The sequence below is a fragment of the Eutrigla gurnardus genome (genome assembly GCF_963514095.1).
Source record: "Eutrigla gurnardus genome assembly, chromosome: 19".
Lineage (NCBI taxonomy): Eukaryota > Metazoa > Chordata > Actinopteri > Perciformes > Triglidae > Eutrigla > Eutrigla gurnardus.
The window spans coordinates 20,367,262-20,391,345 of record NC_139930.1 but is presented as its reverse complement, the minus strand read 5'-3'; the positions used below and the strand labels follow the sequence as shown (position 1 = coordinate 20,391,345).

The following is a 24,084-nucleotide window of genomic DNA, read 5'->3' as shown; positions in this document are numbered from 1 at the left end:
TAGAAGTATGAACCAATCAAACAATTCAATAAAATAATAAAATAATGGTTGTCAGCCAATAGGGCACCAGTTGTGTGACGTTGCACTTCGCACCCAGGTGAGAAGTGAAACTAAAATGGAGGTTGTAGTTTTTTATCTCCTTTGTTCCTTCATGACCGCATGTGGAGGCTTTTGTAGGCCGCATTGTGTAGTCCTAATGGTGAGGTCCCAATAAATCCAACCTTAAAGAGACAATGAGGAGAAAACCTCTTGAAAGAAAAGACTCATAGACGGGAAAAGTAAAGCGTTAATGACATAGAAGAGTAGCGGCCAGGCTAAGCTAAGCTAAGAACAGAAAGACTCCAAACTAACAGACACTAAACTCGAGCACCGTCTTCCTCTCACTCAAGGGAGGTTGTAGAGTATTAAGTAAGACACTTTATATCCACCAGACTCTTATTTTAGGTTTTAACATAACTGATAATACCCGAGGAGGTGTCTATTATCAGGAGGTAATGGACTACGTGAAGGACAGAACCATCAGACGCCCAGTGGAGATTTTGCAACCAAAATGTAAAGTTGTTTCACGAGTCATAACTCCGTTTCCCCATCATTGTCACCCCATAAGGTTCTCATGCAACGGAAACATTGTCCACTGCTCCCGTTAATAGGACGGACCTTAGATACAACTTGGCAACGGGAGATATTTCTAGTCTGCTCAGATTATAGAACCCTTAGGCTCAGCTACAAACCACAAAGCTAACATTATGCTAGCAAAACGCTGAGTGCAACACTAAGTCGGATCCACAGTGCAGGACTAAGTCGGGTCCACAACGTGGTCTAATGTGACCCAGATCCATTTATAGTTATTATATTCATGAAGCTCAACTAGTTAGAATCTGAAATTGTATTTAATGTATCAGGATGCAGCAGCAGAGACCAGACTCCCCTGGACCTGGAACTGGTCCCAGCTGTGTCTCCATGAAGAGTGACTGGTCTATGCCTCGCAATATGAAATTTAAAGCTGACCAAGCTGCTGATGGAAGGTAAGAACTAAACCTGAACCCTCCTTAGAGGATGAATCAGGTCTAGACCAGCCAGAGAAAAGTTAAGAGTCAGTGAGAAGCTAAATTGGCTAACGTGACAGCTACTGCAAGCTAAGCTAAGCTAAGATGTGCTAAAGTGGGTTTACATCGGAGCTGACCAGTTCCGTAAAGTGAAGCCAATGCTGAAGTGCCTTAAACTGTCAATCTATCTGGTTGTATAGAAGTCTATGAGAACATGGTCCTACTTCTCTCTTGATGTATTATCTCAGTAAACATTGTAAACATGAGTTTATGGTCTCAATCTCTAGTTTCAAGTCTTCTTCAATCCAGCATGATGTTCATTTAGTACATTATGGTCCATTTAGAGTCCACCAGACCAGACAGCAGGGGATGCTTTAGGGGGCGGGGCTTACCTGCTGATTGACAGGTTGCTACCACACTACCAATGCTGGTTAGCTACTAAGATGACTTAAACACTTAGCTGTAAAGTTGACCTTGAATTATGAAGCTAACTTTGTTAGCAGCTTCACACCAGAATCCAGATGGATCCAGATCCAGTAAGGTTGCCGCTCTGGGTGCCGCTCTGCCGCTTGTGTTCATCAGATCCACCCTTTGTGCAGAATCTGAGGCTTCAAAACTGTAGTCCACAAACCAACATGCGATGTCGCCATGACAACGTCCTGCTATTGACAGCAGGATCGTTTTATGTTTATTTGCACCACTCATGACATTGCAGATAGGAAGGGGGGGTTTCCTCCATATCTTGACCTATGTATCATGATAATATTGTATTGGGATAATATCATAGTAAAATTATTTCTTAAATTGTATTTATTGCATCAGGATGCAGCAGCACAGACCAGACTCCCCTGGACCTGGACCAAGACCTGGACCCAGCTGTGTATCCATAAAGAGTGACTGGTCTATGCCTATCATTATTAACTTTAAAGGTGACCAAGCTGCTGATGGAAGGTAAGAACTGAACCTGAACTCTCATTAGAGGATGAATCAGGTCTAGACCAGCACCTTAATCAATAACTCAGAGTCCACCAGCCCTGAATCCTGCAACCCGTTCTGTCTTCTGAGCCACGATGAGTGACAGACAGTCTCTTGTTTCCCTGAAGCTCGAACAGAAAGGACCAATTAAATCCTTTTTTACTGGGATTAAACTACAGAATATGAAATAAACAATCTGTTGGGGATGTAGCAGGAGCAGATTTGGTTATCAACAGCTAATTATTAATATCAATATGATTATCGATATTAATAACTATATTTAATATATTATCATGATATAATCATGAATAAACGGGGCACCACCCTGGGATCAGGGAAAAGATAACCTAAAACTGTATTCAGTCTCAATATAAAAGGTCTTATACTCACATGCCAAGGATCGTGATCATTGGCATAGAAGTATGAACCAATCAAACAATTCAATAAAATAATAAAATAATGGTTGTCAGCCAATAGGGCACCAGTTGTGTGACGTTGCACTTCGCACCCAGGTGAGAAGTGAAACTAAAATGGAGGTTGTAGTTTTTTATCTCCTTTGTTCCTTCATGACCGCATGTGGAGGCTTTTGTAGGCCGCATTGTGTAGTCCTAATGGTGAGGTCCCAATAAATCCAACCTTAAAGAGACAATGAGGAGAAAACCTCTTGAAAGAAAAGACTCATAGACGGGAAAAGTAAAGCGTTAATGACATAGAAGAGTAGCGGCCAGGCTAAGCTAAGCTAAGAACAGAAAGACTCCAAACTAACAGACACTAAACTCGAGCACCGTCTTCCTCTCACTCAAGGGAGGTTGTAGAGTATTAAGTAAGACACTTTATATCCACCAGACTCTTATTTTAGGTTTTAACATAACTGATAATACCCGAGGAGGTGTCTATTATCAGGAGGTAATGGACTACGTGAAGGACAGAACCATCAGACGCCCAGTGGAGATTTTGCAACCAAAATGTAAAGTTGTTTCACGAGTCATAACTCCGTTTCCCCATCATTGTCACCCCATAAGGTTCTCATGCAACGGAAACATTGTCCACTGCTCCCGTTAATAGGACGGACCTTAGATACGACTTGGCAACGGGAGATATTTCTAGTCTGCTCAGATTATAGAACCCTTAGGCTCAGCTACAAACCACAAAGCTAACATTATGCTAGCAAAACGCTGAGTGCAACACTAAGTCGGATCCACAGTGCAGGACTAAGTCGGGTCCACAACGTGGTCTAATGTGACCCAGATCCATTTATAGTTATTATATTCATGAAGCTCAACTAGTTAGAATCTGAAATTGTATTTAATGTATCAGGATGCAGCAGCAGAGACCAGACTCCCCTGGACCTGGAACTGGTCCCAGCTGTGTCTCCATGAAGAGTGACTGGTCTATGCCTCGCAATATGAAATTTAAAGCTGACCAAGCTGCTGATGGAAGGTAAGAACTAAACCTGAACCCTCCTTAGAGGATGAATCAGGTCTAGACCAGCCAGAGAAAAGTTAAGAGTCAGTGAGAAGCTAAATTGGCTAACGTGACAGCTACTGCAAGCTAAGCTAAGCTAAGATGTGCTAAAGTGGGTTTACATCGGAGCTGACCAGTTCCGTAAAGTGAAGCCAATTCTGAAGTGCCTTAAACTGTCAATCTATCTAGTTGTATAGAAGTCTATGAGAAAATGGTCCTATTTCTCTCTGCTGGCCACCAGGGGGCGACTCCTCTCTGGTTGTATAGAAGTCTATGAGAAAATGGTCCTACTTCTCTCTGCTGGCCACCAGGGGGCAACTCCTCTCTGGTTGTATAGAAGTCTATGAGAAAATGGTCCTACTTCTCTCTTGATGTATTATCTCAGTAAACATTGTAAACATGAGTTTATGGTCTCAATCTCTAGTTTCAAGTCTTCTTCAATCCAGCATGATGTTCATTTAGTACATTATGGTCCATTTAGAGTCCACCAGACCAGACAGCAGGGGATGCTTTAGGGGGCGGGGCTTACCTGCTGATTGACATGTTGCTACCACACTACCAATGCTGGTTAGCTACTAAGATGACTTAAACACTTAGCTGTAAAGTTGACCTTGAATTATGAAGCTAACTTTGTTAGCAGCTTCACACCAGAATCCAGATGGATCCAGATCCAGTAAGGTTGCCGCTCTGGGTGCCGCTCTGCCGCTTGTGTTCATCAGATCCACCCTTTGTGCAGAATCTGAGGCTTCAAAACTGTAGTCCACAAACCAACAGGCGATGTCGCCATGACAACGTCCACTTCTGATCTACAGTCTGTGGTTTAGTGACTCTTTAAACTTGGTTTTCTCCACAGAGTTCAGCAGATCTCAGAGGTTCCGTTGACCCAGCAGCATCAAACACACCTGGACTCCATATTTATCGTGAGTACATGTACAAGCTCACCTTACACTATTAACCACATCAACTACAGATTCAATGCTGAACAGGTTCTAGTGGTCTCCATGCTGCTCAGACCCACACATGAATCCCATGTTGGGTTCTTTAGAGTTCATGTTCAGTTTATCCTTCTGTTCCAGCTGCTGGAGGAGAACATCGGCACTTTTGTGAAGAACGAGCTGAAGAAGATCCAGAAGGTCCTGAGTCCAGATTACCCAGAATGCTTGGAGAATGAGGACGAGGAGTTGTTGGACGGTGAGGATGAAGAGCAGAGGAGGAGCAGAGAGGCGTTTCAGAAGATCACAGTGCACTTCCTGAGGAGAATGAAGCAGGAGGAGCTGGCTGACTGTCTGCAGATCAGTAAGAGGATTTTAACAGTTTTAACATGGTGGAAAGAAGAGAAGGATTCAACATGAAGAACTTCATATTTCTCCTAATAGGCTGCACACAACTTCAATGTTTAGGTTCTCTGGTTGTCTACAGACCCGAATACAGCCAATGTCATCATAAATATATGTACGCATGATGTCAATGTTTATGTTGTTTTGCTTCAACCATCCAGACGAGTTAGAAGCTTTAAACAGTGAATCTAAACTGTTAGTAGCATCTAAATGTCTGCTTGTTACGTGTTCGGTTGTCAGAATCAATATTCCAACAGACTCAAGTTCTACAGAGTTCAGACAGGATCACGACCGTTTCAGAGGAACAGGTGTTTCACTTCACCCAGTGACCGTGTTAACTGGTGACTTTCAGCTAGGAACTAAATAGTTGGTAGATGAAAACAAAAATGTATTTAAAACAGGCTTCTACGAGGACACCTCCATGTTTTCAGACCAGAAGTCAGTGTTTCTGTTTTGTTGCCTTAAAAATCTCATTCTGGTGAATTTTCCTTTCAAAACCAAAACGGTGAATTGAGGCGATACAAGAGGCTCTTTATTTCTAGACTGACTCACTGAGCTTTACAGCTGCAGTTCAAAGGGTTATATATCCTTCCAGTTCTGTTTGTCTTGTAAATGTCTTTTATTTTACTTCTGTTGGCTTCATCAGGTGCACCTGATTGATTTTGTCTCCATTAGTTTGATTTAATCATGAAAGAAGCTCATGATGTCACTACTACTGAGGACTATAGGAATACATGGCTCTAACACATGGCTTGTTCATAGACTGTAAAAGGGTCTGTAGGATCCACTAACTGGGTTCCTTTGTTGTTTATTCAGGAACCGCTGGTGCAGTGTACCAACGTAAACTCAAGTCTAACCTCAAGAAGAAGTTCCAGTGTTTGTTTGAGGGCATCACTAAAGCCGGAAACCCAACCCTCCTGAATCAGGTCTACACGGAGCTCCACGTCACAGAGGGAGGGACTGCAGAGGTCAATGAGGAACATGAGGTCAGACAGATTGAAACGGCATCCAGGAAACCAGACAGACCAGAAACAACCATCAGACAAGAAGACATCTTTAAAGGCTCACCTGGAAGGGATGAACCAATCAGAATAGTGATGACAAAGGGAGTGGCTGGCATCGGAAAAACAGTGTTAACACAGAAGTTCACTCTGGACTGGGCTGAAGACAAAGCCAACCAGGACATACAGTTCACGTTTCCATTCACTTTCAGAGAGCTGAACCTGCTGAAAGAGAAGAAGTGCAGCTTGGTGGAACTCATTCATCACTTCTTCAACGAAACCAAAGAAGCAGGAATCTGCAGGTTTGAAGGGTTCCAGGTTGTGTTCATCTTTGACGGTCTGGACGAGTGTCGACTTCCTCTGGACTTCCTCAACAACGAGATCCTGACTGATGTTACAGAGTCCACCTCAGTGGATGTGCTGCTGACAAACCTCTGTCTATAGCAAGAGTCACTAAGAGGTGGAGCTTGGCCCAGATCCAGACCCAGACCCCGTCCTATCAGGACCCAGACCCATAACTGATAGATCATTGAGAATTATTAAATGATGACGGAGCGTTTCCATTTTACTGCTGCAGCGTTAGCATCACTACACTGGTTCAGATGGTTGGAGGCTAAATCATCTCACTGGTTGCTACTCACAAACACTAAATTACCCAGTAATGCAACGGGGTGAAACGTTAACTCTGAACTTAATCAAATCTGTGCAAACTGGGGTTTCTGTGAGTGACGTTTCTATGGTGACAACTGACGAGACTCACTGACAGCTGACAGATGGATCAGAGAGTGGAGGTGATAAAGGTCAGTCAGGTCGGTGAGATCTAGAGCCGATAGATAAGTTCACACGGCTGCTCTCAAAGAGGAACGCTGACAGTGAGAACAGAACTTTGAATCAAGACAGACTCTTTTCTTCCAACTGGCAGTTGAACACCTGAATGCCTCATATGTTCTGAGACTCTTAAGAAGCACATTTTCAAAGCTGTGTTTTGTATTTTACTGTTATTATCAGAGTACTTGTTATTCATAATTCTTCCAGTTCAATATGAAAACTATAAACATTGTTGAAATGTTATTGAATTACAGCCTTTTTTCTTTGCTCGATGGTTTAAAATCAATACCAGATCTTTGTTGGCACACCAGGTCTGAAGACAGACCACATAGACTGTTTCAACTGTTGTTTCTTCTCTTTTCTAATGCTTCAATTTCTCTCTCAATCATTTCAGCTCGTCTTTTGTCTTTCTTTTAACGTCCTCCTCTGTCCATCTCTGTCCATCACTCAGCCACGCTTATCCCACCCAGTACAACATCAACACAGCAAAAGACAAATATCACTTTTTCTTATTTTAAAAAGTGGACAAATGGACATAAGTCTATGTAATGTCCCCAGAAGTGACAGAAGTGTGTGTGTCTTCAGTCTGTCAGGTTGTCTGATCACAGAGGACGGCTGTTCTTCTCTGGCCTCAGCTCTGGACTCCAACCCCTCCTATCTGAGACAGCTGGACCTGAGCTACAATCATCCAGGAGACTCAGGAGTCAAGCTGCTGTCTGCTGGACTGGAGGGTCCACACTGGAGACTGGACACTCTCAGGTGAGGACAGATGGACAGACATCAGACTGGACACTCTCAGGTGAGGACAGATGGACAGACATCAGACTGGACACTCTCAGGTGAGGACAGATGGACAGACATCAGACTGGACACTCTCAGGTGAGGACAGATGGACAGACATCAGACTGGACACTCAGGTGAGGACAGATGGACGGACATCAGACTGGACACTCTCAGGTGAGGACAGATGGACAGACATCAGACTGGACACTCTCAGGTGAGGACAGATGGACAGACTTCAGACTGGACACTCAGGTGAGGACAGATGGACAGACATCAGACTAGACACTCTCAGGTGAGGACAGATGGACAGACATCAGACTGGACACTCTCTGGTGAGGACAGATGGACAGACATCAGACTGGACTCTCAGGTGAGGACAGATGGACGGACATCAGACTGGACACTCTCAGGTGAGGACAGATGGACAGATTCAGACTGGACACTCTCTGGTGAGGACAGATGGACAGACATCAGACTGGACTCTCAGGTGAGGACAGATGGACAGACATCAGACTGGACACTCTCAGGTGAGGACAGATGGACAGACATCAGACTGTGTCTCCGTCTCTGACTGAGGAACTGGGGTTCATGTTTAATGGTGGACCTGATTGAGGTCTTTGAATGTCTTCCTGCAGGCTGGACCATGGGGGACAGCAGAGACTGAGACCTGGTGTGAGGAAGTGTGAGTATGTCTTCAGTAACTCAGCTGCTCCAGATTTGAACGTGTTCATGACTGAAATCCGATGATCACGTTTCTATCAGGATGTAGCGTTTGTTTCTTCGTGGCTGTAAAGATGTCGTGTTGTGTTCACAGCAAACGCCACATTTTCACACTCAATTACAAACAAAGTCAACGCAGAGACACAAACGGACGCCAATTCCTGCCGGACGGCAACGGAGACAAACACGCAACATTCACGTAGTCGGGTTTATGTTTAAATATTTCAACTGAAGAGATAAATTCCTCTGTGTCTCTAAAGCGTCTCAGTGTTGAGATCGTTCTCCTGTCGTCCTGATGTCCCTGAATCCTAAATGGAGGAACCAGATGTTGTCTCCTGGGTCTGTGGTCCCCCAGAGGTCTAGATAGTAGCTCACATTAGTCCAGAGACCAGACCAGTCTATGTGGAGGAACCAGAGACTGTCTGTGGTCCCCCAGAGGTCTAGATAGTAGCTCACATTAGTCCAGAGACCAGACCAGACTATGTGGAGGAACCAGAGACTGTCTGTGGTCCCCCAGAGGTCTAGATAGTAGCTCACATTAGTCCAGAGACCAGACCACAGGTTGGTCTGGTGTCCATCTTTAGTAATTTAAGGCCAAACTGTGATATTTTTAGGACCAACGATGTAATTTTGTCGTGTTTTTGTTTTGTCTGTTGATCGTCAGTGATCCAGAACAGACAGGTTGCGTTCTCACTAATCCAACTTTCCTAACGGCTCTACATATATTACACTAATTATACACATATATAGAAACCTGTTCTCCAGGCAGGACCACACGGCCTCCCACAAAGAACACCCCCACTCCACATGGCTGACTGGTCGACACACACACACACACACACACACACACACACACACACCCACACACACACACACACACACACATAGACTTGTATAGTATTTAGTTAGATAGGCCACTTGGACTTAGTGTATGTTTCTTTGTTTATTGTTAATAAACCCCTTATGAACATACTGCTGTGTTTATTAATGTTGTATAAGAATGAATGATATCAACCTCTTCTCTGTGAAGAATTCAAAAATCCTTCAACTGTTTGTACTCATATTCTAATAGTTATTAATTATTGGCATTTGAGTACAAACTCCTTTATATTGAGACTGAGTATTGATATTAATAATTATCTATTAATAACTGAATCTGCTCCTGCTAGTTCCAACGCTGTGTTTTTCTCTGCGATCCAACAAAACACACACCACTACACACCGGTGTCTATTTATCAATGAAATGGGTGACGTGACACATCACCATCAAGTTACCGCCCCTTGTGATGTCATATTCTAATACCCAAAGTATATTTATTAAGCTTTCAAAACACACACCAAAAAACACCCAACTGTCTCCAACAATAACCTTTAGCTGCATTGTGTTTGTTCTCTCCATCAGATGTCTGTGAACTGGAACTGGACACAAACACAGTCAGCAGAGAACTCAAACTGGACGACACCAACAGGAAGGTGACATATGTGGACAAGAACCAGTCATATCCATATCATCCAGACAGATTTGTCTCAGAGCCTCAGCTGCTGTGTAGAGATGGTCTGACTGGTCGCTGTTACTGGGAGGTCAAGTGGAGAGGATATGTTTATATATCAGTGAGTTACAGAGGAATCAAGAGGAGAGGAAACGACTCTGTGTTTGGATGGAATGATCAGTCCTGGAGTATGAGTTGTTCTGATGGTGGTTGCTCTGTCTGGCACAAAAGAAAACAAACACACATCTCCTCCTCCTCCTCCTCCTCCTCCTCTGGTGTGGTAGCAGTGTACTTGGACTGTCCTGCTGGCACTTTGACCTTCTACAGAGTCTCCTCTAACAAACTGATCCACCTCCACACCTTCAACACCACATTCACTGAACCTCTTTATCCTGGGTTTAGAGTCTGGGATGGATCAGTGTCTCTGCGTCTCTGAAACTGTTCACAACAAACACAAAGCGGTGTGATTACATTCAGAGTCAATGCAAAGATGTGAATGAAAACATTGCAGTTTGTAATCAGTCAGGTTCATTCCTCCTTGTACTTGTTGTAAATGTATTAATGCTTGTGTAAATGTACTTAAATGAATGGAGTATATCGGGATGGCTTTGTCTTTAGACTGAACCTTGTCGTGTTGAGGAACATGCATTAGTGACTGGAGCAACTAGTTGCTGTCCAGTGAAAACCATCAACATGAAACACAGAGCACACACAGATTATAATAGAAAACATAATGTATTTAACATATTACAAATAAAAAAACATATTAAACTGTTTCTTCATTGTTGGAGAAAATGCTCCTGCTAAATCCACTAAGGAATTATAAACTATGATGATGCTGCAGCTGTGATTTTCCATTCATCAACGCTTTATAACGCTTGCTCTTGGGTGATGTTGAGAGATACACAGACCAGCTGATGAAGACGGCTGCATGATGCATGTGAACGTGTATAAATGTTGACTTTGCTGCAGTGAACCTCCGTTGAATTGAATCCGGCGTCACCAACAGGCTTGGAAGAAGAGAAGCGTCCGCTGGCTGCATCTCGGCTCTGGGCAACTCCGACACTGCGGACCCAAATAAAGGTCGGAGGCGTTTTGCCACTATTTTATCGTCCGCTTCACCTCGGCCTAGAAGCAGTGAGTAACGCATAATATTCTCCAAAAGGAAATTGATTAAGATCAAGATGAGAGAATGTGTGGATTCAAATCAAACGACTGAAATAAGAAAAAGACAAAAGCTCTGTGTAATAAGGAAGTTACATGAGAACATGTTCAAATAAAATAATAATACAAAGAATGTGAGTTAAAAGTGGATCCTGAGGGTAAAGTTAGGGCCGTTGATGAGACTGAGACCAGAGTCCCAAAACCAAGACTGCAAACTGTCCATAAATGCAACTTGTGGTCCTTCATGAATGCAACTCCTTCACTTATAATAGACACATTTATCAACACAATTCCAATTACTATATGTCTGCATGAAAGTGATTGTTAAATATGCATATGGTTTGTTTTCATGAACGGCCGAGGTGTGTGGCACTTTAACTCCTTTTGTATAGGAAGGTCTGTTGTATCCTAAAGGAGATCTGAAAGGATCATTGGAGCTCCTTTCCTTTGGTAAAGGAAGGTCTGTTGTATCCTAAAGGAGATCTGAAAGGATCATTGGAGATCCTTTCCTTTGGTAAAGGAAGGTCTGTTGTATCCTAAAGGAGATCTGAAAGGATCATTGGAGATCCTTTCCTTTGGTGAAGGAAAGTCTGTTGTATCCTAAAGGAGATCTGAAAGGATCATTGGAGCATTGAACACACAGAGGGATGAGATTTAAAACAAAAAAACTGTTTTATTTTGTTTGTTTTTTGTTTGTTTTTTTGCAGCAATTTATAGAATACTTGTTTTAAATAGTTTAGTTGTGCTTTCCAAAATGTTTTTATTATGATTTATCTAATATTCTAATACTTTAAAGTGTTTTTTAATGTATAATTAAACGTTTTAAGCAGTTTTTATACAATATAAATTATTAATTTATCAATTAACGTACAGCACACCTTCACAAACTGTAACGAGAGACTCACCTGCCGGCTGAGCTGTTTGCTGGGAAGTTGGGAGCTGGTTCAGATCCAGGATTCAATGTAGAGAAGAAGATACTGGTCAGAGAACAACTTCCCAACACTCCCAGTATGAATGTGAGGAAGACGTACCGGGATAAGAAAATCAGGAATTTGTGGGGACTTTTCACACAAACTTTCAGCCAATCGTTGACGTCCATTATACTTTGGTCCCGCCCTCTGAGCTGTCAATCACATGACGCTACCAAAATGCATTGCACGGCTTTTCACATAGACAATGAATGGGAAGCGGGGAAACACTCCTCATTTGCATAAAGTTGAGGTCGAGTCTACTTTATACACACACTGGGTGGTGCATTTAATCAATCAATAATTAGATTTCTTTTAAAACATGCCATTTATTATATTATAATTATATATATTATAAAATGCTGGCTGCCATGTTTATATTGACCTTTGAACTCATGACTCTATTGGTCTTTGAAAAAGCAAAAAATGAAAACCTAAGTGGCTTTTTAAATCTCAAAATGCCAAATACCATAGAAGCATATCACACTTAGATATTACATTTACATTTAGGTCATTTAGCAGACGCTTTTGTCCAAAGTGACTTACGATAAGTAAGATAATAAGTAAGAATAAGATATGCTGGAATACACATTTAGCAGATAACAGCCAACAGTTTCATTTTTTAGTTCGACTACTTTATAAAATTCCCCTTTACATGGTATAAAACTAAAAGTTCACACAATCTGTCAGTAGCAGTTTTAATGCAGCTTCTATCAGTCAGACAGGAGGTGAAGGTTCACTAAAGTGGCCTCTGAAAAGTAGAGAAAAACTCCAAAAATAAATGCAACATCCGTTGTCATGGTTAATAAAGTGGCCCAAGAGTTGAAACAAATGATACAGTGTGAGTTCTGCCACTTTAGTGAACCTTCACCTGCTGTCTGACTGATGGAAGATGCAGTTAAACACATACAAACTACATTTGAACAATAACATTCTGCATGAATCACAAAACACAGTGATGTGATGAGCATCTATTCTAGAAGTGAAATCTGTGAAGGTGTCCAGTCTCTCTCTTGATCTCCACATAAACCAACAACCAGAGACAACAAGTCTATCATCAGCAAATCAAGATGGCCAATCAACGCCATTCTTCTTTCCTGTTTCCTGCCTCAGGGTTCAATGATTTACGTCTGGAGGGAACGTTTTGCGACGCAGTCATCACTGTTGAAGACGTGGAATTTCAAATCCACAAGATCTTCCTCTGTCGATGCAGCCTCTACTTCGAGTGAGTACATTATCTGATATTAGGGGGGAAACTTGTGAATTTATATCCTTCAAATGAGCAGAAAGTAACAGCAAATTGATTGATTAGCGATGTGAAGTCTGAGAGAACAGCCACAACACGTAACGAGCTCATAGAGCATCTGTGATTTAAACAAAAACAAGAGGACATTAAACACCTGATAGACGGCTACGAGAATATTTGTAACATATTTGAAAGGATCATTCAGAATTCAACCAGTGGTGTAGTTTCCCTGTCTGTCTATAGTTTTTATAAATATAATGACTTGACTGGATATCATCTCAAATGAGGTTTCTTGTTTCCATTCATCTCATATCAACTTCCAACATGTGAAGTTTGTACATCGATTGTAGACTCAGCTCAAGTTGGATTTATGATGTTTGCCAAACGTGTTATTGTTTTGTTGTTTTTTAAAAATGTGAAGTAGAATTTGAGCTGCTGGTCTCTCAGTTCCATACTACTGTACTTTAAAGCAGATTTTAGAATGTAGTGCATTCAGAAAAGTAACACATCTGTTACAAAATGCATATAATTCACTATTTCCATTCCAGATGTCATTTATTTAATAGACTTCATGTGTGTCATTCAACGTGTTGGGTTTGTCAGTGTTGTGGTTTAAAGTAAACTGGGAGGAGCCTTGATATCAGTCATATTACACTCTGCTGCTGTTTTGAAAAGCGCCCCACTATATTCTTATCCTAGTTATTAGTGTGAAGCAAAGAAGGAACAGCTGACGTCAGTTTCTCATCCTCTTCTTTGTGTTTTCATCCTGACCCACAGAGCTCTCTTCCAACGCTGGTCTTCTTCAGACAAGAAGGTCTTCAACATCCCCGGCCTGACTCCTGACATGATGCAGCTCCTCATCGACTTTGCATACACCAGCTCCGTTTCAATGACGGAGGACAACGTTCAGGAGCTGCTTCTAGCAGCCGATCAGTTTAATGTGATGGGAGTTGTGAAAAAGTGCTGCGACTTCCTGGAGAGCCAGCTCTGCCCAGAGAACTGCATCGGCATCTTCCAGTTCACCGCCGTCTGCTTCTGCCCCGAACTGCACCGCCAGGCCTACAGCTTCATCGTCGACCACTTTGAGGAGCTCGTTTCCTCTGAAGAGTTCCCGCAGCTCTCTGTGCAGCAACTCAGCGCCATCCTGAACAGAGACGACCTCAGAGTGAGAGACGAGAGGACTGTGTATGAGGCCGTCCTCCGCTGGATCGCCAGCTCACTGGAGGAAAGGAGAGACCACAACGCTGTGCTCTTATCTAAGGTAGGATGACTTCCTGTCACATGATTTCTTCTCCGTGGTTTCATCCTGACTGAACAGTAGTCTGTAGGGACACCTCTAGAGTCAAATCATTTGTCCTGCCCTGAAATGTTGCTTTCATGCTCCATATTGCTCTCACTGTCAACAAATACCATGAAGAGACCAAAACCGACACTAAACTAATCCTGCTGTCAAGTCTGTGGATCCAAAACAGAATACAGCTTATAATGATGACATTTTGAATAGATTTGGTTCAGTAGGATAAAAGGACCGGCCTAAAGTACTGCCGTCCATGAACTTCTATCCAAACATTCTGTCCTGTTTTCTCTGCAGGTGCGGCTGGCCTCCATGGGTACAGAGTACATGAGGATCAGTGTGATGTCTAATAAGCTGGTGAATAACAACGCAGACTGCCAGCGCATGGTCAGGGAAGCCATAGAAGACATGCAAAACCAGCCTGATGTCTACCACCATCTCGCCCGTCCTCGCCTTCCAAACGCCGTCCTGCTGGCCATCGGAGGCTGGAGTGGCGGCGATCCGACTGACAGCATCGAGGCCTACAACGTCCACACCAACGACTGGATCAGCTTGACCCAGGATCTGGAGCGTCCTCGTGCCTACCATGGCACCGCCTTCCTCAACGGGAGTGTCTACTGCGTTGGGGGCTTCGACAGGTTGGAGTATTTCAACAGCGTGTGCAGGTTCGACCTCAGCTCAAAAACCTGGCATGAGGTGTCGCCCATGTTTTTCCGCCGCTGCTATGTGAGCGTCACTACACTCAACGGGTGCATCTATGCCATGGGAGGGTACGATGGGCATCGACGACTCTCCACTGCAGAGCGCTATAACCCCGAGACAAACCGTGGAGTCTCATTTCATCCATGCAGGAGGTTAGAAGTGACGCCAGCTCCACGACGCTCCACAACAAGGTGGGTCTCATAATTCTCACATTATCTCACAATTGTGTAGCGATATTTCAGATGATTTATTACCAGTAGAAGCCAAGAAAAGTGTTAATTCTTAAATAATTTAATTGTTAAATCCTATTAAAGTCCTTTCCTGTTTTTTCCAGGTTTACGTTTGCGGTGGTTTCAATGGGAACGAGTTCCTGCAGACGGCTGAGTGTTACAACCCAGAGACCGACCAGTGGACGACCATCGGCCTCATGACCTGCGCCCGCAGTGGGCTCGGCGTCATTACTTATGCAGACCGCCTCTATGCTGTAAGTCCAGGAAGCACTGCTGACCCTCACATAACACATAACCTGAAGGGTGAAGAGATTTGATCAGCAGTTGTTTTTTGTAGATTCAGAGAAACTGGTTCAATCTCCGTTTGACCTTTTCATTTCCTCTTCCTCCCAAAGGTCGGCGGCTTTGATGGCGCCAGCCGTCTCCGCAGCGCGGAGGTCTACGACCCTCGGAGCAACACCTGGAACCAAGTGTCCCACATGTTGACCCCTCGCAGCAACTTCGGCATCGAAGTCATCGATGACCGGATCTTCGTTGCCGGGGGCTTCAACGGCATCACCACCTCCACCAACGTGGAGTGCTACAACGTGACCACTGGTGAGTGGTCCGAGGTCTCTGACATGGGGATCGGCCGCAGTGCTCTGAGCTGCTGTGTGGTGTCCGGACTCCCCAACATGGCCGAGTATCTGGTCCCACGTGATGTTCTGCCTCTTTTAGATTTGGATAGTGTTCCTGTGGAGTCTGAGGAGGCAGGACGTTCTGCCTAACACCATCCACCCTGTTTATTAATATGTTTTTTTAAAAATGTAAATAATAAATAATAAACTTCTTTCTGCATCAAACTGCTACTGACAGATTGTGTGAACTTTTAGTTTTATATCATGTGAAGGGGAATTTTATAAGGTAGTCAAACTAAAAAATGAAACTGTTGGCTGTTATCTGCTAAATGTTTATTCCAGCATATCTAAGAGTGTGATATGCTTCTATGGTATTTGGCATTTTGATATTTAAAAAGCCACCAAGGTTTACATTTTTGGCTTTTTCAAAGACCAATAGAGTGATGAGTTCAAAGGTCAATATAAACATGGCAGTACCTTAACTCCTCTTCTGAGCCACTCAATTCAGCAGTTGTAGTAAAATCATACTTCTCGCATTCATTCTTGTCATCTGAAAGTACATAAAGCAAAAGTAAAATGCATACAAATGAGTAAGTCTTAATATACAACAGGTTTGGCTATTATATAATACATGTGTAACCAGCATGAAAAATCAGGTTACTAAACCTATATTTGTCATTTAGACAGTTCTACTAAACCCCCAGTAGATGGCAGTATTCCCCTGCTAGTGTTTGTATCCGGCGTGAACCTAGGTCAGGTATCGCGTGAAGTCTGCACCTGAGAGCAGACGCCATTTTCTCTCAAGGCATAAGCCAGACCGAGGGAGTCGGTAGCTAAAAAAAAAAAAACACGACGCAAAGAGTAGCAGAAAGCTGCGGATAACGGCAGAGACGTCCGCAGGCAGACCCGATAAACCGTGAGCCGACGAGGAAAAACCCCCTTTGTGAAGTAAAATGCATGAGACTCCAGTGAGTTAGCACACAGTTAGCTTCTAGTTCGGTAGCCGTTCAGATGGAAAAAAATACATTTATTGTGCTATTAACTTGGGTTATGATGGTCTATGTTGCTTAAAATATGCCATATGATGCCTTCCAATGTTTTTCTGTTACTTTTGTGCAATTTCTACCGTAGTTTATCGTTTGTAAAAAGATCGCTAGCTTGAAATGCTAAAGCTACTAGCAACCATGACATGCTAACTGCCAGGTTGGGATGCTATTTTGTCCATTGTTTTATGCTTAGTAATACTAGTCGCCATGCTAATCGCTAAGCTAAGGCTAATTTTCCATGCGGTTTACATTGAGAAGATGCAGTTTAATCATTTTGTATGTCATTCGAACTGTTTATTTGTGTTATTAGCCACTGCAGATGGTAACAGCACCATTCTGGTGTGGTATATTTCATTTATTGATGAAGAAAAATGCACTTTTGTGTATAAAAACTAATTAATTTTATGTTCAAGAGTTAAATATTAAAAAGGTGAATTAAAATAGTTAAAAACTGATGATAAAGGATAAATAGAGGTTTATAAAGACTGTGTCTGTTGTGGAAAAAATAGTAAGCTTGAATATTGAGCTTGAATATGGATATTAAGCTCAAACATACGAGGAGAGTTTATAAGTTGTATCAAAAACAGCGCTTTATTAGCACAAGTATCAAGAAAGCATATTCCGGCAGTTAAACGTGCACGGACCTAATAGTCAACTCAACATAGGGTTGAGTTCACTCAAAAAGGCGCTTACAAAGAGTGCGCAGTTCAATATATCCAAAACTCCACATGAGTCTGATTGGCTCAATCAATCGAAGCAGGCGGAGCATAATTTTAGAATGCCGCGGCCTGGTTGGAGCACTGGGTATTTCCACCCACACTGGCTCATACGATTCGTCCTTCCAGGCGTTGTCATCTATGTGTGTGTGTGCATGTTGTCGAGGTGCATCTCTTCTGGTGCTATCTCTGCTAGGCACTGTATCAGTTTGCTGGCCGCTAGCCCCCACCCTTGCTCTCCCTTGCTGATGTTGGTATGTGCGTGGGCGCGTGTGTGTATGTGTGAGATTCGGACGCCATCTCTCTTGTGTGTACTGTCTCCTACATTGTAGCATGCAGGTGCCGTGCCCTGATGCAGTTTCTAACCCTTACAGTAATTTTCCACTTATCTGAACATCCGAGTCTATGTGTAGTAATTTAAAGCTGCGTGATTAGCTTATGTATTTACATTTTTCTCCACACACAGTATATAGAAAAAGTAGGCTAATAGGTTATTACATTTTTCTTCCACAAATCCCCCTTTTCACACCTACTAGGTGTGAACATTTTTTTTTTTTTTTTTTTAAAGATACTCTTCTTCATCCTCGTCTTTCATGTCCAGGCTCCCATCCCCAAGTTCCTCATTAACTAATAACGGCAGCATATACTTTGGTGGGTCTTGTTCTTTAGTCAGGGCAGTTTGCACTAATTTGGTGACCATGGTTCTCAGACATGGAATGCAGCAGCATCCACAGGTGACTAGTATGGCCAGGAAGATGGCTACTGAGGCTGCTAAAGATATTATTACCGCTTTCCATTTTCCAAACACATCTTCCATCCATTTGGTAAACGGGTCGTCAACCCCTGATGCATCGTGCATTTCTTTGGAGAGTGCTTTTAAGTTTTCTAATGCTCGAGTGACCGACCCGTCTGGGGCCGTGTTGTTAGGGATTACGGTACAGCAGAGTTTTCCAAACATAGCGCAGACACCCCCTCTTTCAGCTAAAAGCATATCTAGCGCCATTCTATTTTGCATAGCGATGATTGATGTGGGTGCGAGTTGCTCCGCTAGCCCTTCTACTGCATCCCTAGTGGCATTAGCGAGGCGCAAGAGATTATAGTGGATATAATTGATGCGGTCTGCGTTTTTGTTGGGGAGTATCCAGATAAAGATTGATGCGAGCCCGTCTGCTACTTGGTTCGCCAATTTGTACTCGTCAGGCACTCCTCGCGGGACGCCTATGGCATCTATGTATGTGGTCCCTCCAAATGGATCTTTTAAGCTCGTGTCCCTTTTAACAAGTATATGTCTTCTTCTCCGCCGGACGAGGGCGCCAGATCCCGAGGGTTTTTTTATCCCTCGACTGCCTATCAACGTAAGGGGCATCCCTAGTCTGACCATGGCGCAGGTGCCTGTGGTGGTGCTGGCCTCTACTCGAGTATAGAGACGCAACCCTCCACAATAGTAAAACAGTCCTGCTCGGGCCCATGGTCCTATCACATCCCCAGATGTCGTCCTATTACACCAGTCTGGGGGTATTTTTCCCACATTGACTTTTGGGTTGCTGCTGGCGAAATTGAAACACTGATACCTGGGATCTTTTCCTTTTATGGCAGTAAAATAGCCGGCCTTAGTCGTATTATCTATGGGTGGGAAGACTGATGCCAAGAGTTGACATCCCGGAGGTGTGGCTTCTCTAGTCAAGCTCATTATGCATTCGTACCCTATTTTATCGTGATCTGGATATAAGGGGGCCGGTTCGGTGAACATGGCAGGACGCGCAACCGCGCATGCTACACATCCCGTCATGCTCTGACTCTTAGCATTATCCGTAATCCACTTTAACCAAATGTTATTTTCCCCGAAGCCTGTAGCCATTTTTACAACGTCTAAAGGAGTTAATGCTGTGTAATCCTGGGTCATCACTGTCGGATTGGTAGTGGGTGGCTTTAGGACAGTGGAATTAGCTGTGGTCGTATTCGTCGCACTACTCTTGGGCGGGTATATGTTTACTTGTATTCCTACTACCGGGTCTTTTCCTTTGACGTCTACTCCTAATACGAACCAGATGCGATTTTTTCCCGTGGAACTCGCCTTAATGTTATTGATAGAGAGGGTGAGCAGATTGTTAGTTGGACTGAAATCTCTTTGAAACGAAATATGGTCCCAGAACGCGCTGTGTTTGTGTCGGGTAAACTTGGACCAGGTCCCAGTGAACTTTGTTACCTTAGGCCAATCGGGACAAAATGGCTGCGAGTCCACCGAGACCCCAAACCCATACTGGTAAGGTTTCCCAGTGGCCTCGCAGCTCCTCACTATTTCTGCGGTATGACACAGATAGACATCGTAGCCCCGCCAACTCGCTTTGGATTTTCCGCAGTTTATCACGGAGCATAAGTCAAATGTGAACATCGTGGTTTCCCCGGCGGTGTAATTTAAGACCATTTTGGCACCGCACGCAACTTTGGGGATCTGGAAAGTTTTCGCCTGTTCTCTTTTGGGGCGGGTCAGATAACTACCTGTGGAGTTGCCTTGTTTTGGTTCTAGGTATATCAATCCTAGCCCAAATATTAGTATAATTACTGCTGCAGCTATTGCGGTCAGCAAGCACAACAGTCCCTTCTCTCCTCCAGGGACCTGTTCACTAAATCCCCATCTCCTCCTTTCCTCCGGTGCAACAGACGGATCTCCAAAGAGTCTCCTAAAACCCTTAGGAGGCGTCATTTTGGGCCAAATCTGTTCTCACTTCCTGGAGTGAGCGAGTAGGTGGTGATGCTGGGGCACAATGTGTCAGGTGGTGCCAGGGCACTCCTGCTTTTCCTCTGACCTGGACCGAGTGTGAAGTAACCTCCTTCACTTCGTACGGACCAGTCCACCTGGGCTCTGTCCACTTTCTTTTGTGAACCTTGACCCTGACCCAGTCTCCTACTTTGACTATCGTCCCCTGCTCTTCGGGATCCTTCTCCTGTGCCTTCTGCACCTGTGTCGAGAGGGCTGAAACAAGAGATATTAGTTCTCTCATGTAGTCGGATTTCTCTATCTGACACACATCTAAAGGAGGTATATGTCCTCCATCACGTGGCGGGCCAGGCATTGGCCTCCCCGTCAACAACTCGTGCGGCGACAGGTGTGTGCCACTCCCCCGTGAAGCTCTCATGGCCATAAGTGCCAAGGGGAGGGCCTCCAACCATGTCATCTTACTGCCCGCACATACCTTGGCTATCTTAGCCTTCAACGTTTGATTTGCGCGTTCCACCAGTCCCTGGGACTGTGGATGGTAGACCGAACCAAAACTGTGTGCAATCCCCAGGAATGCCTCCACCTCACTCAACATCTGATTATTGAAGTGTGTCCCGTTGTCTGATCTGATACGTTTCGGTACCCCGTATCTAGGTATTAGCTCTGTCTGTAACCACTTTATCACTGTCTTTCCATCTTCTCTCTTTGTGGGTATTGCTTCTACCCATCTTGAAAATCTGTCTACCATTACCAACATGTATCTCTTTCCCTGTACTATATTCTCCTGCCCCATATCTGTATAGTCTATGCTAATGTCCTGAAAAGGTGCAAGAGGTACGGGGTAGGATCCCATGGGCGTCTTGAATGGTTTTCTCGGATTGTGGTTTCCACAGACGTCGCATTCTTCGCAGTATAGTTTTACCATGCTGTCTAGGTGTGGGTGCCACCAGAGTGCTGAAATGTTCAACAGTGTCTGTCTTTGTCCTTCATGGGTTGGTCCATGGGCTTCTTTTAGTAGGGTCGCTACTAGTTTTGCTGGTGCCACGATCCTTCCATCATGTGATCTCCAGAGACCTTCTTTCTTTGTGGCCCCCTTTTGTGTCCATGTCGACCATTCGTATGGGCCTGCTTGTTCTTGTATCTTCTTTAGGTCTTCTTCGGTGAGCTTAGGTTGGGGGGGCGTCAACCTAAGTATCATTTGCTTTGGCTGATATCCTCCTGCCTTTTTGGCCGCCTGATCTGCAGCTTCGTTTCCTTGACTGATCCTGGTGCCTGCTTTCTCATGTCCTTTGCACTTCATTATGGATACTCCTCTTGGTAGGGTGATTGCTTCCACCAGCTCTTGTATTTCTTTTTGATGTTTGATTGGGGCGTTGCTGGATGTTACGAATCCTCTTCGCTGCCACATGGGCGCATCTACTTGTGCCGCTCCATGTGCGTAAGCAGAATCTGTAAAGATGTTCACCGTCTTTCCTTTGGCCAGTTTCAGGGCTTCGGTGAGCGCCTTGACTTCTGCCATTTGCGCTGAAGCGGGTTGTGGTATTACTTCTGCTTTGAGCGTCTCATGTCTTCCATCGGGGTGTTGCTGAACCACTGCATATGATGCCCGGTTCAGTCCGTTTTCTCCTCGATAACAGCATCCGTCCGTGTAGAGCCAGAGTTCTGCTCTGGGATCTATGTCATTTTTCAGGTCTTGTCTGAGCTTGCTTTCCTTGACTGCAAGTTCTTCACATGAATGTGGGGTTCCTTTCCCAAAGTTTCCAGCCATGTTCCTTTCGGCTGCCACAAAAGTTATATGCGGCTTGGTGCATTCTCTTTGAATCTTGGTTTTTCTGGCCATGCTGAAAGTAAACTCCTTGCTTGCCAAGAACACTGCAACTCCATGTTCAGTGTGGACCTGTAATGGGTGACACATCACTACATGTGCTGTTTTTTGGAGAGCTTTTGCTACCGCTGCAACATATCTGGCGCACGTTGACTGTCCGGTTTCCACTGCGTCGAGTTTTGAAGAGTGGTATATCAACACATTCCTCTCTCCCCCTTTTTTCTGATACAAAACAGCATTTAAAAATGCATTTTGTTCAGAAACATCCAAATGGAACACTTGTGTGTAGACCGGTGAGGTGAGCGCAGCAGCTTGGGAGAGAACTTGTTTCATGTCAGTGAATGCTTGTTCGGCTTCAGTAGTCCAGGGTAGTCGTTCTGTGAGGTTTCGAGCCCCGACCTCATTGATCATTGTCCGCAATGGCTGTGTGCGATTGGAGTAGTCGGGTATGTGCGATCGACTGTACCCTGTTAGTCCTAGGAAGGTCAGCATGTCAGCCACCGTGGTGGGCTTTGGGTAATGTAAAATCGATTCCCTGTGAGCCGTGGATACTCCTAGTCCGGACGCTGAGATTTGTCGGCCCAGAAACAGGACTTCTTCTCTGCATAGTTGCACTTTCTCCTTCTTGATTTTGTAGCCCTTTTTATACAGGACTGAGAACAGTAGGGCGGTGGCTTCTAGGCAAAGGATAGAAGTTTCTGCCGCCAATAGCAGATCGTCTACATATTGGATGAGCACCACTCCGGCTGGCCATTTCAGCTCCAGTAGGTGTGCTTTCAGCACCTGATTGAAGAGACCGGGCGAGTCTCTGAACCCTTGAGGCAGGCGGTTGTAGGTGTACTGTTTGCCACCAAATGTGAAAGCAAACATAGCTTGCGACGTCTGTGCCAGTGGAACGCTAAAGAAGGCGTTCGCCAAATCTATGACAGTGAAGTATCGAAACGCTGGGCTGAGACCTGTGAGTGCTACGTGCGGGTCCGGTACTGGGTGAACATCTTGAGTTGTTGCATCATTTATGGGGCGGAAGTCTTGCACCATTCTCCAGCCCTTTCCCCCAGCTTTCTGTACTGGCAATATGGGAGTGTTCCATGGGGAGCGACACTCGTATATGACCCCAGCGTCAAGGAGACCCTGAATAGTAGGGGCGATGCCTGTCATTTGATCTTGGGTTAGAGGATACTGTCGTCGATAAATAGGAGGGGCATCTGGGTCTTTTAGGGTGACAATCACTGGTGGTGTTTCCAGGGCTCCTACGTCATGGGGAGTTGAAGTCCAAAATCGTGAGTCTACCGTATTCAAAACCGCTGCGGCTCCTGGGTGGTCCGTACATGGGAGTCCATGTTGTCTTGGCAGTGGCAGGTGTTCTGGGAGGGAGACATCCGTAGTATGGGGGCCCGTGAAGCACCACATATCTTCTTCTTTGGCCTTTAGCAGATCAGGTTGTGCTGTTTGTTCCCATGTGAGGGTGGTTGCTCTTCTGACCATGGGTCCCAGACTCCGCGCTTCCTGCCCGAATCCTACGGCCAGGGTTACATGTGGAGCAGCTGAGGGGCTCAGGCGGTACCAAGGCAGTAACCACGAATCCAGAAGTACCCTGTGTGACAGCGTCACCTTGACATGAAATAAAATGTACAGTGTGCAAACAAAGGTTTAAAAGAAAAGTGCACTTGGTTGCCTGATGTGAGATGTAGTCTGTAAACTAAATGGGTAGTGTGGGTGCCTTGAAATTATTATAAATAGGAATAGCAAAATTTGTGGGCCGAGGGGATAAAGGGAGGATGTGACGTGGACCAGGTGGAGGAGGACACCTGGTGATGGTCGGAGGAGATGGTGGACGGCTGGCGGTAGAGGGGGGAGAGCGGCGTAACTTAGACTGCGTTGTATCGGACGGAGCCGAGGCACGGACTAAGCGA

The 24,084-nt window shown here is 44.4% G+C and overlaps 1 protein-coding gene and 2 pseudogenes across 3 annotated transcripts in view; all 3 read left to right on the top strand.

Moving 5' to 3' along the window:
- Nucleotides 1-24,084, top strand: part of LOC311030190 — a 163,494-nt pseudogene that overhangs the window by 91,979 nt on the left and 47,431 nt on the right. The window lies entirely within an intron of this gene.
- Nucleotides 961-6,280, top strand: LOC311030176 (NACHT, LRR and PYD domains-containing protein 3-like; the record flags this gene model as incomplete). The annotated part of the gene is made up of 5 exons (XM_084035783.1): nt 961-1,025; nt 3,087-3,108; nt 4,562-4,781; nt 5,639-6,125; nt 6,268-6,280. The coding sequence occupies 5 exons, from the start codon at nt 961-963 to the stop codon at nt 6,278-6,280; spliced, it is 807 nt and encodes a 268-aa protein (XP_083891909.1).
- LOC311030175 (kelch-like protein 10) lies at nt 961-16,015 on the top strand (annotated as a pseudogene). The gene is made up of 5 exons: nt 961-1,025; nt 13,800-14,283; nt 14,614-15,209; nt 15,353-15,502; nt 15,644-16,015. The product of its transcript is annotated as a kelch-like protein 10 (transcript).